The sequence below is a fragment of the Centroberyx affinis genome, unplaced genomic scaffold (assembly GCF_046629955.1).
Source record: "Centroberyx affinis isolate AG114_WGS23_722 - 3 ecotype Tasmania unplaced genomic scaffold, CSIRO-AGI_Caff_v1 ptg003264l_1, whole genome shotgun sequence".
NCBI lineage: Eukaryota > Metazoa > Chordata > Actinopteri > Beryciformes > Berycidae > Centroberyx > Centroberyx affinis.
In genome coordinates this window covers 134561-148785 of record NW_027281287.1, presented here as the reverse complement: position 1 = coordinate 148785, position 14225 = coordinate 134561, and the positions used below count along the sequence as shown (strand labels likewise).

General features: G+C 45.0%; 1 protein-coding gene across 1 annotated transcript in view; it reads right to left on the bottom strand.

The window, feature by feature from the left end:
* Positions 1–10170, bottom strand: part of LOC139660283 (forkhead box protein J3-like) — a 36770-nt gene extending 26600 nt beyond the window's left edge. The window contains exon 1 of the mRNA XM_071538378.1: positions 9811–10170. Coding sequence (XP_071394479.1) covers positions 9811–10170 — 360 coding nt within the window. The remainder of the gene's footprint in view (positions 1–9810) is intronic.
* Positions 10171–14225: the final 4055 nt, after the last annotated feature.

The following is a 14225-nucleotide window of genomic DNA, read 5'->3' as shown; positions in this document are numbered from 1 at the left end:
TACAACAATGATAGCAATCATATCACATCCATACAGGATTCGTAGTACAGCTGTTAAAAAATAATAATAATATATTTTTTTTTTTAACGCACTGGTATCGGATCGGTACTCGGTATCGGCCGATACGCAAGTTCAGGTATCAGAATCGGTATCGGGAAGGAAAAAATGTTATTGGAACATCTCTACTAACAACGCTGATTAGAGTGAATTGGAGTGGGCAAAGTTGGGTGCATTAGATACACACAGCCCAACTAGTATAGCCAGCTGGCTACGGTTTCAACTAGTCTTTCTTTATGACTGTTAGAGTCACAAAGTTATCAATTCTTACCATTTTACAGTCTGTTGACACTGGTGACAGTCAGATATGTTACAGTCAACACCGTGACACATGCGCTTCCATTTAAGTTTTTATACTTCTACGTTGATGTGTGTGTGTAGCATGTCGCACCAAAATGAAACATCGAAGAAGAGAAGAACAGGAAGCAGACGTGACGACAATCACCGGTAAAAACAAACATGGTTGGGGTCATTTATTTGATTTTTTTTGCCAAAGCTTTTAATAAGGAGTTTCCCCCTGCCCCTCTAACCGCGCTATTTGGGGTGGTTGAGCCAGGTAGAGTGAAGGATAGGTATGAAGTGCAGGCCATCTCTCTATCCACACTGCTAGCCAGAAAACTGCTGCTACAATTCTGGAAATCTGAGAAGTTCCCAACGTTTGATATGTGGCTGAAGGAATTAGGAAATGTATTAAATGTGAAATATGAATATACATATGAAATGTATATCTAGAGAAAATCAGATTCACTATGTCAAACAGAGAAGGACTCATTCAGAAAATCTGGCAACCTGTCGTTAGTCTGATTGAAAAATTGGAGTGAATGGTTAATGGTCTAACAGGCTAACTGTGTCATATGTCAACACCTTGTAACTTATGTGATACATTATGTGTAACTTTTCCTCTTTTGTGTTACCGCCAATGTTTTTCCTTCTTTCCTTTCTTTTTTTTCCTGGGCATTTGTTGTTAGTTTGTGTGTTTGTTCTGTTGTATTTCTATACCGCTTTTCAAAATCAATAAACGGATGTTAAAAAAAAAAAAAAATCGCCTATGATCAACCAATCAGAGTGCGCGACTCGACGGAAAGTTGAGATTCTTGGATAGGTACGCATCTCCTACACAGAGACCCTTTTCAACCCCAAATACGCATCATATAGCGTCAGTTTACAGAGACCCTAAATTTATTTTAAGTATAAAATGCGCTTAACACTAGCACAACAGAGATGTTTAGTTCAGGTCTACTGACAATGTAAAAATAAACGGTTTTAAAGGTTACAGGATAAAGTTTAGTCTGCCTTGAACATATGAGGAAATGACAAGGGATGTAGCACAGGACAGACAAAAACATACCAGTTGCAAGCGTACCATTTTGTAAAAATCAATGCACTGGACCTTTTAAAGTGGTGGGGATGTTTGGGGGTCAAGATAAACTGTAGGTCTTCTGTGTTTGCTTGAAAATAGAGACACTTTCAGATTCCATAATGTGGCTTGGCAAGCAGTAATAGAGCGGGCTGGAAGTTTACTTGCAGGGTAAGAAATGAACCGTTCAGGAGGGCATGGCTGTGTAAATCCCACCAAAAACCCTGCTCAACTGTGTATCTATAGGGAGAGTGAGTCAAAGGGCAAAAGGTTTGCTGGCCAGGGGATTAACCTGTGGAGGGCCTGTGGAGTCTGACACACGCACAAACACACACACACACACACACACACACACACACACACACACGAATGCACACACACAGCAGTATTCAGGAGAGTCTCTCCCATGCCCTTCAGCATAAATGCACTGAGGTGTCAGAGCAGTAGTCCTAGAGAAAAAGAGGAAGATATAGTAGGAGAGAGGGGATATTCGGGGGGAAAAAAGAGAACGAGGGGATTTTTATTAACTTTCGGCTGAACCCATACAGTGCATAAAGAGAGGGCAAAATGTGGGAAAGTTTAAAAGCGAAGACAGGAGGAGCAGGAAGAGAGGGAGGGTGCAAGAGGCACACTAGATACAAAGGAGTAAAGAGCTGGAGTCGGCTGGAAGAGGGAATGTGGGGGTACGTGTATATACGGACAGGTGTCTTAGATGTGAAAGTCTCCTGGGTTCTAAGCATCATTGAGACACCTTATTATATCCTGACGGTGAAGGAGTGACAGACGCTCCGTGAGAATGCGGGGTTGAATACAAGTCACTACTTCAAACCCGGTCTAATACATATTCATTTCATTTGATGGACCCTTCCCCCGCCCTCTTCACTCCCTCACTGAAGTGCTTCACACAAGTCATCTATAAGACGAGAGGTGTGTGTGTGTGTGTGTGTGTGTGTGTGTGTGTGTGTATATGCGTGAGGCTAGGCTGTGTGTATTTCAACATTCACTTACACTGGTTTTGTCTGTGCGTGCACGGTGTATTTCAACATTCACTTACACTGGTTTTGTCTGTGCGTGCACGTGTACGCGCGTTTGTGTTTGAGTGTGCATTTACGCAGGTGTGTGTGCACCTGTTCATCCATGTGTGTATGTGTATGTGTATGTGTATGTGTATGTGTGTGTGTGTGTGCATGTGTTACAGCACGAGTGTGTCTGTGCCTGCTTACAAATGTGTGTGTGTGTGTGTGTGTGTGCACGTGTTAGAGCATGAGTGTGCCTGCTTACAAATGTGTGTGAGACAGAGAGAGAGGGAGAGAGAGAGAGAGAGAGAGAGAGTGTGTGTGTGTGTGTGTGTGTGTGTGTGTGTGAGCGTGCGTGACGGATAGGCACAAAGACATCTCAGGAGGAGGTGGAACTAGGGTTGCTGCTGTCTCTGGGGATTTAGCAAGGAGCTCCAATACAGTAAGTAACACTAGAAGTAACACTAAAGTGCGGTATATCTTTCAAACAGGCGAGCCCTGCTACGGCAAAATGTGTCCCAAATCGCCCTGAACTGCCCAAAGTTAGAAATACAGTTCATTGGCTAGCTGTGTCATATCAACGGGATCCCACATCAGCGAGTGATTTAGACTGACAAATCCTTTGAGCTCTGATTTTAAGATAGAGTTTCAGAGACGGCGGCCCGCGGAGAAGCGAGACCGAACTAGGTCGGAGGGCGGCGAGAGGTCGCGGTGGCATACTCGCTGTCGCTGGTCGTGTCGGGCGCGGCGCGGTAGTGAAGTGACAGCTTCTGTCAGGGGCATGCTGAGACAGGAGGCGAGGGAGGAAGGGAGGAAGGAGCGAAGGGAGGGAGGGAGGAAAGGCAGGAAGCAGGGCTCTGTTTAATGTCTGCATTCCAGTAATTTTCAACAGCCTCCTTTGATATCCTTGATGAAATGAAGGCCAAATTTCGCAAGAGCGGAGCGAGTTTCCGACTGATGAGCTGCACCGAGGAGAGCCGTGCTGAGCTGTGACTGCTGAAATTGAACCAATGGGAACAGAGAAAAGCCTGGAATGTGTTGGCAGTTCTGAATAAAATGGCATAGACATTAATAGATGATTGCTGGTACTGATGTGTTAGGGCATGGAAAATAAAAGACAGAGAAGCAAATATTACCAAATACTGATTTATCTGCAGAGAGCCAGAAAAAGGCAGGAAAAAAGGCAGAAATATCAGCATCTGGCGAAGTAATTGTTGAGTCATTGGTATTGATCAACGACCCCCACAGATATAGTATATTATGGTCATTTTGTGCTATGGGACAATAAAATCTCACTTAATGCACCTTTAACAAGTAATACTCTTCATGAATTTGTTATAACTGACAGTCACTGATAGCATTTGTGGCCAGTCTGGCCCATGCTGGTGTTTAGGATAATACAACAATCTAAGTCAACATCAACTGACATTATCAGTGTCCCTTTTATCTGACTGGGCCTACTTTGAAAAGCAGCAGACAGTATCCACTGGCACAAATCACCATGTACACACAAGCAGGGGTTCTTCAACTTTTTTCAGCCCAGAAGTCATATAGGAAATCAATAGTTTCCTCTCCTGTTTTATGAAAGTCTCTTACAATTCCTCTGTTGTCATTTGGGGACCGAGCAAAGACAAGCCAATGACTTATTTTGGATCCCGGGTCCACAGTTTAGGAAACCAGGGACTAGAGTGTATGCTGCTTCTCTGGTATAATTGTTGCATTCCAGTGTGCTAGGAAAACCAGCTCTAAGCCTATTATTAGCCATATGGAGAGTGCTACAGGCCTGGCTGGTTAGAGAGGGAAATGTGGTGCTGGATGGGTGCCAAATCCTCAAGGAGATAGCAAGGGAAATGCCTCGCTTTTAATTAAGAATGTAATACTGAGACTGCTATTAGTGATTAGTATGTAATTAAAAGCTCTAGCAGTGTTACACATAAAAGTATAATTAATAGCTGCATGCATGTGTGCGCGCGCGTGTGAGTGTGTGTGTGTGCATTCTGTGGGTGTGTGCGTGTGTGTGTGAGTGTGTGAGTGAGGAGGCGGCAGGGGAGGGGGGGGTATCCAAAAATGATACCCTGCCGAAACTTGCTGATCTTCAAATGATAGCAACAGTTGATGCCAAAAATACAATTTTGGTGGCGGAAGGGTGCCTCTGGTATATACTGCATCATCATAAAAATGTTGTGCCATGCAATTAGTTTCAGAAAAAACGGTGCCTATGATTTTGGAGACTCACCCATAACCTCTACCAGACTTTGAAAATACACAATTTTTTATTACATATGGACGCCCATGGTGATGAATTATGGCAACAACACAGTAGGTTTACTGTTTTGGCAACAAAACACTGGCTTGGCTTATTTTCTATGATTAGACGGCATGATTGATTTGTAGGCATACATTTAAGAACATTTATATGTTTTGGGTCATGTATTCCAAGATTTTATTGTATTCCAGATGTAGAGACTGATAATTAAAGATGGGAAAGTATTGGCATTAACTCAAGTCTTGTTACGTGCAAAGATATACTTAAGTCTCTCAGCCCAAAGATGATGAAGGTGGACAAGATGGCTCATTCTTGGGTCTTTTTTCCAATGAGCTGTGCCGATTGCCTCTTGATTTTCTGGAAAAGTTGGGGATATTCTAGGGAGATGTTTTTGTGGTGAGCGAGATGATTATATTTCACCACTTATTGACTCTTTGGCATGGCACAAAGAGTGCATTATGGCAACTTGCTTTGCATTAACCTCGCTGTACTTTGAACTGACAAAATTAGCAATTTATTATGATCAAGAGTGTGCTTAATCATGACATGGTAAATTGTAGACAACAGTATGGTTTCTATCTTCAGTAGTTAGTTATGTGCTTCCTTCATGCTGTATCATTTAGATTTCCAACGTGACAACGTGGAAGTATATGTTTTGTTTTTGTTTTAATTTTATTACATTTCTGTATATTTTTCAGCTTTTTTTGATCAGTAACTAATCTCAGCAGAATTTTGTTTAAAATCACTTTTTTTGTTTTCTCAATAAGTTTAAGGCATTAAAAAGGTATTGAAATGTACTGAAAAGCTTAGAAAAGCTGGATTCTTATAATACATTCTGGCCATTGTTACAAAAATTAAAAAAAACTTCTCTATTACATAAAAAAAAAGGTTTTTCACAAAGTAACACTGTGCCAAGAGGGAGGTTTTGACCTTGAGACCTATGGGGCAAGCACACACACACACACACACACACACACACACAAACACGCATACATACATCTGGCTGGCAGACTGGACAGGCGTGACGTGAACTGGGAATGCTGGGGTGCATGTTACAGCTCTGTGTGTGTTACTAAGTGACGGGGGGATAAACACACAGTCAGAGGTGAGACCGGCTCAATAAAACATCCGGCTGGCTGTGGCATTTTCTCAGTCACCAGGAATCAGCCGCTCTTACACTGACGCTCTGGAAAACACACACTAACACAGATAAATGCATACTCACACAGGCAAACACACACATGCACAAGCAGGCACACACACACATACATATCTGTACACACACAAATGCATGCTTTTGTACACAGAGCTACACCTATGTGGCACACACACACACACAAATACACACACAAAAACACTCACACATAGATGTACAGATACACACACCTACAGTCAGACACACTTGCAAGCACACAGAGTTTTCTACAGATCTGTCCCAAAGCTGAATCTCAATAAACACAGTACCAGTTGTAAAATCTCAGTTGTGCTCATGAGACTCAAGCTCAGCAGCCTCCACGCTGTTATAGCCACATAATGACTTCCAGCAGCCAATGACAACAGCTTCCCGCTACATGAGTACACTTGACATTGTGCGCCGACCTCAGTCACAGATCTCCCACAGAGCGGACGGGAGCGGATGGAAGTCAGAATAATGGCCCAGCGCTGCTTCATATCAGGTGATTGTCTGTGACATGTAGTATTCAGCCAAAGGCCAAAGGCCACCGCAGTAGCGCTGCCCTTTGCAACGTCACATTAGGCCTTGCTAATTCGCAGGCAATTAGCCCGGCTGCATGGGAGCTAGCCTGAGGCGACGGGGGTCACAGGAGAGCAGGGTTAGTCATCACAGACTGCACAGGCCATTCAGTGAAGGTAAAGGTCTGGGCTGCATTTCTGAGGTGGGAGATAATGGGGAAGCTTTCACATTTCAGTAATAACAGCATGGTGAAGTAAGACTTGAATAACCAGTCCTTTAAAAGGAAACTTCAGGATTAGAAGCTTATCTGAGTGGAGGCTTGATGATCAGTACAATAAGCTATTTTTTTCTTTTAAAATGTAAAAGAAAAAAAAAAAGGCCAACACTTCCTATCATTTCAATTCAGCCTGGTGAAATCTCAGCTTTTGAGATCCGATCTAGCTCAGGCACACCAACAACTGATCTCATAACAGAGGACTCGCTGTTACCTATTGTCCAATAAAACGAGAGAGAAAGAGAGAGAAAAACAGAGAGACAGAGAGAGAAAACCCCTATGCAGGTTTCTTCTCCCACTACATGCTGATTATGGGCTGTGGTAAATGTGGAACCTAGGGCCGCTAGAGAGGAGGGACACGTGGGTGTGAAAGGGCTGCGAGGGGGCTGCAGAGGGCATGGGAAAGTAGAGCCGTGCACAGCGGAGGACAAACAGAGGCTGGTAAAGAAAATATAGGAGAGATAATGTCATTCCCGAGATACATGAAAGCAGCGCAAAGAATGCTAGAATAATGCAGCCTGATGCAATACTGTTTCCATTCCACTCCAGTGTGTATCGCTTGTTTTAAAAACTGAAAAGTTTGTTACAAAAGATGAATCTAGGAGTGTAGAAGAGCTCCATAAACAAAATGGCATGCGCACGCATGTGCTCCTTCATTTCATGGCTCTGTGTTACAGATTCATAGCCTCCTCCTCCGCGGCTCCAGAGGATGCAACTCATCATGACTTCTCAGATGACAAGAGCTCTACATATTCATTTCCGGCTAAGGCACACAAATCTCATGACCTTGGCAAGCTATCTGATTAGAATGGCTGGGTAGATTGGCCAGTTAATGTGCCTGCGTGTGTGTCTGTGTTTGTGTGTGGGTGCATGTGTGACGGTATGCCTATGCTCTCCAATCAGTATACATTTTTGTGTGGTTTTTGTGGATGGATGCTGGTTTGTGTATGTGCGTGTGTGTGCGTGCGTGTGTGTGTGTGTGTGTGTGTGTGTGTGTGTGCGTGTGTGTGTGTGCATGTGTGTGTATGTGTGGCGAGTGTGTGTGAGTGTGTGTGTTGTCCTGGTTTCAACCCTGCCGTTCCTGCACTCTCACATTATCATACAGAGCAGACGGAGTGCGTGTGCTGGGTAGTAAAACTCTCCTCTGCTCTCTGACAGTCTCCTCTGCTCTCCCTCTATCTCCTTCCCTCTCTCTCTCTCTCTCTCTAGCTCCCTCTCTCGCCCACTCTCTCTCGCCCTCTCCCTCTCTCTCGTTCTTTCCCCCTCTCTCCCCATCTCCTCTCCCGCTGAGCTCCCCGTGTGTAATCTGTAGACTGCACACGTACTCAGCCTACCTGAGAGGGAGTCTCTTGGTCTATATATGTGTGTGTGTGTGTGTGTGTGTGTGTGTGTGGGTGTGCATGCGTGTGTGGCAGAGGGTGAAGGAGATTGCGTGTACGACGGACCACGTATGAGGTGTTTTCGAAAGCCGAAAGAGTGTTCGGCTTTTTTTGTGTGTGTACGTACAGAAAACGCGCATTCGAGAGTGTGTACATGCAATGTGTGTGTGAGCCGACGGTGTCTGCTGAACATGGCAGCCAGACGATCTGTGTGTCTGCATCCCACTGTGTACAGCTGACAGCAATCACCTGAACTGGAATGAACCGGACTTATGTAACTTTCCCTGCGATGGCCATGGCTGGTGCTAAGCAAGCCCCTCTGTGCCGAGCCAGGTTTACAGCGCAAGCTATATCCTGAAAGCCCAACATAGAAACGAGACCTCTGCTCTGCTTCAAGTTCTTTTAAGTGCGGCAGAGTCCTTAATTTGCTAAATTGCATGCTTGCAAAATGTCATTTCGCGCAGAGGTCAACGGTTGTGAAAATGTTTCTTTCTCAGCAGATCTCTGGTTTTTCTGTACGACTATTACTCACAGAATCGGTAACCGTGCTCAACAGAAACGAAAACTGTGTGTTGAGTATCCTAGAGTCATGTACATTTTGTAAAGTGTCATTTGAATTGTGAAAAACAAGTGCCATCGACTACTTTTGTGAAAAATAAGAAAAATATTGTAATACTGTACATTTTGTCCATACGGCTCTGGCCTAAGTGGATAGCAGCGTAACTTTATATTATATATCTCACAACACACTCTCTGCATCGACACCATAAAGAAATGTTACAATATGTGCAAATAAAACCACAACAACATCAGTATAGTGCTTTAATGATGCTACTAGAATGCAGCCGCACACACAAATCAATGAATCTGGAGGTGTAATTATGGGATACTAAAACAGCCTGGCACCGAAATGCAACCATACCGGCAGGAGAAGCCAGTCATAAACTGCAGCGAGAGAAGGACTGAAGGGTCTCAATAACCCCGATCCTCTCTCTGAACACAAACCTAATTGATTGAATCCTACATGCAGGTAAGAGGCTCTGCCAACACAAACTGGCTTGTATCACAACCTTTTTGTCTCCGCTGCTGGCATGCAACTCCGCTCAGGGAACGGTGTGTTGAAGATTATAGACAGGGAACAAACACAGGTTCATGAAAGGAAAATGAGAAGAGAGGAGAGGAGAGAGCGTCAGAGAGAGATATAGGGAGAGATAGAGGGAGAGAGAGAGATGGAGAGAGAGAGAGAGAGCGAGTTCTTGGGAGACAAAGATGGAGAGGGAAACGGGGATAGAGAGAGAAATAATGAGAGAAAAAGAAAAATGTTCCCACTATGAGAAAATCTCAGAGAGATGAATTGGTTGATAGTTTGCAGACAGCCTTTTCAATGTGTCAGTGGAAGGACTATATCTATCCCCTTCTTCACTAATAAGCTAGAGAATCCCCAAGACACAACCGGAGGGATCTATTCATCTGTCTCCAGTAACATAGCCACCTTTTCTGCTCATATTACCCAGGATTTGCATGGCAACATTTACATAAGGATTTAATAATGTCGTCTGAATGAGAAGAGAGGCACCTGTCAATCAACGCCAGTTCATTGAAAGGTTTCTGTGCTCCTCTAAGTAACAACAGGATCAGACTTCATAATTATCAAGTCTACATGACAGAGCATTAGCAAGATTCCTTATCCCATATCCATCTCTCTCTCTCTCTCTCTGTCTCTGTTACATGCTCTCTCTCTCTCTGTCTCTCTCTCGCCTCCTCCTACCTTCCAGCCGCTGCCCGCCTCTCGGTAGTAGGGGAAGTTGTCACAGATCCACTGGTAGATCTCACTGAGGGTCATCCTTTTGCGCGGCGAGCCGTTAATGGCGAAGGTGATGAGGCTGGCGTAGCTGTAGGGCGGCTTGCCGTCCCTGTGCTGAGCCGCCTCCTCCTGGTCCAGCGTTGTACCCGGGTCCAGATGGGCGGCCTTCTTGCCAGGCCCGTGCCCGTGCTGGTGCACGTGGTGGTGCGCGTGGTGGTGCGCGTGGTGGTGGTGTCCCGCATCTGCCTTCTGGATGGCCGCCCTCATGCTGAGCTGGGGGAGCCAGTCCATGGAGGTCAGGCTGCTCTCCAGTTCGGAGGTCATGGTGGCGGGAGGGGTCGAGGGGTCGAAGGGGAAGGGTGGAGGCTCAGTGACGTGGCGTATGGGGGATCTCCGGTGGCTCACTGAATGGGTGCTGCGCAGCGGCCCTGGCTCAAGTCTGGAAGAGCAGGAGGTTTGTTTACTACACCTATTCATCCCATTTAGCTAGAGCAAACACATGCAGAGGAGAGAACACTTGGCAGAAACACGCAGAAGTTAACTTGCATATTATATTCCACATACAGTGTATGGCTGTGTACATTATGTAGCTTTATATAATGGAAAATTTTGGCATGCAAGTCATTTTTTTTTTTACTTTGCAAAGAAATATGAGAATGACCTGCAATATAGTTTGCGCGAAAGACAGACCTACTAATTACACAGTTGTATTCCATTAATTACACAGATGAGAAGCAAAACAATATGAAGGACAAGGTATAAATTAAGTGTCTTACTCTTCCCATTCCTTTCCATCTTTCTTTGGGCCCAAGCATCTGGGGAATTCACGGAAGTGAAAGGTAGAGTCCTTCCCTCGTGCATGTTCACAAGTTCTTCATTTAGCCGCTGCAATGGCCACTGCTGCAACGCACAAACACAAAACCACACAAGACGGTAAGCTTGCACTGCCAGACAGCCTTCATAAGATATTAATATCGCACAACCGCTCAACTGGCCTCGGCATCCGTCCAACCCGGTTAAAACTCTTCTCTCTTTCTCTCCCTGTGTTCTGTCTATCTGGATTGCCTCTCCCTCTCACTCTCTTTCCCTCCAAAGTGGAAATGGCAATTGGATCTGCAGAGTGACTAAAAGCTGGGGAATTGTTTTCACAAGTGCCTGCCAAATGGGGGGAACAGCTCGGGAGGAATTCCAACCCTCCAGAGGAGCTGAAAGGCTCGTCCCCCTTCCCTCTCCCTGTAACCCCCCCACCCCCCACCTCGTTTTCCCATTCTCTGACTCTCGACGTGCCTCACTCTCCTGTCAAGTCCATGCCTACCCCCCTCCACCATCCCCCCCCCCCCCCCCCCCCCCATGTCTCAAATCCTGCTCAGACCCAGACAGACACAAACAATGAAAGCACTCAAGAAGCCTCAACATTTTAATTTGTTAGCTATTTTTAGAGTGGGGCTGAACTTATAATGTGTCCTGTGGAAGTAGGTTAGGAACTTTCAGGGAGACATTTTTAAATACTTTTAGTATGAATCAGGAAAAAACGAAGACAATCCTTTGATATATGTAAGAATATTTGCTCGCCAGTTGTTCTGCACTTCCATCAGTGCAGCAGCACAACGGCAGATTTATTACCCCGGAGTCAGAATGTCATGAAACTGTTACTCATCGTTGCCTTGTTCGATGCTTGATGCTTTTGGAAGCGAAAAAATCCTGCATTCTGGGAAATAAACCCACAAGTCTTGCCTATCAAAGAGAAGGCGAAAGAGTGGGCCAATATCGCTCTTAAACCCTGCCAACGAAGAGTTAACCACGGCTGCATGGATTCAGCTTCCTAAGGATACCGCAATCTACATCTAAACCTGCATCTTGCATCTCATACAATAACCTTCATGTGTCCTTCGACAACAAAGAAACCTACTGGCCCACGCATTTTCCATTCATGCTCACTGTATATAATCTAGCTCGGGAGAAACTTCAATGAGCCTGCCTACCAGGAGGAACACAAACCCCTCTGTCTCTCTCTCCACCAATCCCCCTGGAGAGCCCAATACACCAGGAGGAAGAAGAAGGGAAATAGTCAGCTCCTGCAAAAACCTTGCTTAATTACAAGTAGAAAAAAAAACAAATGTTTAGCACGCACTCATCAAGCCAAACAAGCCAGGCACTGGGAGTAGAGGAAGGACAGAGGAACGGAGAGGAGGGAGATGCCCGGTGAGGCATCTTGCACAACGCCACCCCCGTCTCCTCCTCAAGGCCCTGCCACTGTGGGAGAAGCCAGAGCCAGCCCCCCTCCCAAATCCCAGGAAGCCATCTTAATTAGTGCACCTTTTTTTCGCTGAGGGGAAGGTAGGCTAGTGGTAGTGGTGGTGGTGGTGGTGGTTGGAGCAGGGGGGTAGGGGGGGGTGGCGGGGACGCACAACAACAAGTACTTATTTTCCCCTCATTAAAAGGAGGTTCAAGCTGCAAATCAGCCTGCCACAAGCCCCGACCTGCTGTGCTGCCGCGGCTGTTGTTGTCGGGGAGTTTGGAAGCGTGGGCTGGCTGCATGGCGGTGCGGTGTAGCATCGCACCGCTAGCCTGGCGAGGCGTTGGGATGATGAGTAATAGAGGAGAGTGGAGAAAGAGGAGGAGGGGCATGACTTGGCTTCTGGGGAGAGGGGCCCTGCTGGGCGGGTAGACGCAACCAATTACCTAGTCAACTCAGTCAACTGGTCCCACAGTGACTGGGCTAACCTCGGCACTGCGCCTACTGTTACTGTCATCTACAGCTCTTTGTTTCACATCAGCCTCATGCTATCAGGGGAAAACAATGACGCCTGTAGAGGAGATATGTGGATTTAGCTTATATCTCTGCTTATCTTAGTTTATCAACTTACCTTATAAAGAACTGCTTATCTGTAATCTATGGTTATGTGTAGATCCAACTATGGCACGCTATTTGGTAGCCACCAAGACAGGCTACATGACAAGGCAAGCTCCAAAACCTCAACTTTCACTCACTCTATCAAACCAAAAACAACGTTTCATACCCCGCCCAAAAGGTGATTCTTAACGCAGCAACTGAAGAGTCCATTTTCACAACATTATATATCCATTCTGGAAAAAAAAAAAGTGAATTTAATGCCACTAAAACACTGAGGATAAAGTCTGTAAACGTGCTAGCATTTTTGTCCACCAATGTGTCATTATCTCATGTATCTTTAATTACAATTGAAATAAGGGAAACATGACTACTTTCAATTTGATAAGAAGGGGTTTGTACCAGTGCTGCATGGAATGTATTAGGTATGTTAAATCACCACACCACAGCAATTAAAACGTGGGCTCATGCAGTAACCCAACCAACACAATCCCAGAACACACACTAGTGTAAAACCCAAGATTTAACTCGATATCACTGAGTAGGAAGCATAAAAAACTATCACCAACCAGGCAAACATTTCAAAAGGCTGCAGTTAAATAGCAAATAAAGGTAGACAAGAGGGAGCTCTTGGCAGTTGATCATACAGAGGAGCAGTGTTTGATTAAATAGCTTGAGCACTTAAAGTGTAGATGTGCAGGGTGCATAGATGTCGCAATGATGGGCATTTGGCTAATATTACTGGATATCAAATAAGATTCAAATCTAGTAAAAGAAAAAATGTAGCATTTTCTCCTTTTACCAGATTCTGAATCTGTTTTTGCATATGAAAAAGGCATATGAAAAAGGTTAAAACTTTTGTGGCTCAAAAGTTTGACGTTATTAGCAACTATTAGCTGGCACTTCCAGAAAAGATTACAAGCATTAGTCAAAAAAGAAGAGCTAGGATTTGGACATTTATGAACTGGAAATCATTCTCCTCCAAAGAATTTAAATACATCACTCTCTGCACTGAGGATGGAGCTTTCATAACTGGGCACATTGTCCCTTTAAAGGAGTTGAGGGTTTGTGTGTGATTGAATGTATTCACCCATTAGACTTTGTAGCTGTGATGCACTCACTCAGCTGAATGCATCACTAACAGCTAACAGCCCCCCGCTGCTAGCAGGCTTTTAGACTGAGAGAGGCTTTACAGTTCTGCATTTTAATAGAGAACTTTGAATGGAGGGAAGGGGGTTGGGGGAGAGAAGGAGAGAGGGAGCCAAAGGAAGGAGGCATCAAAATATTTTCAGAGGAAAATGAAGTAATGACAAAATACCCACCCGGAGCGTGCCGAGCAGAGGGGGTTTCTGGGAAGGACTGTCTTGGCGAGGGTAAGGCTAATGTGTCAAAAGAAAGTCTGTAGGCGTACTGAGCGCTGTCATGTCTAGAAGTGTGGGCCATTCAAAGGAAGGAGAAAAAGGTCCAAAAAGCCAAATCCAACGTCTTAATTACTTTCTGCTTCACTGCCAGAAAACATACCCCTGAA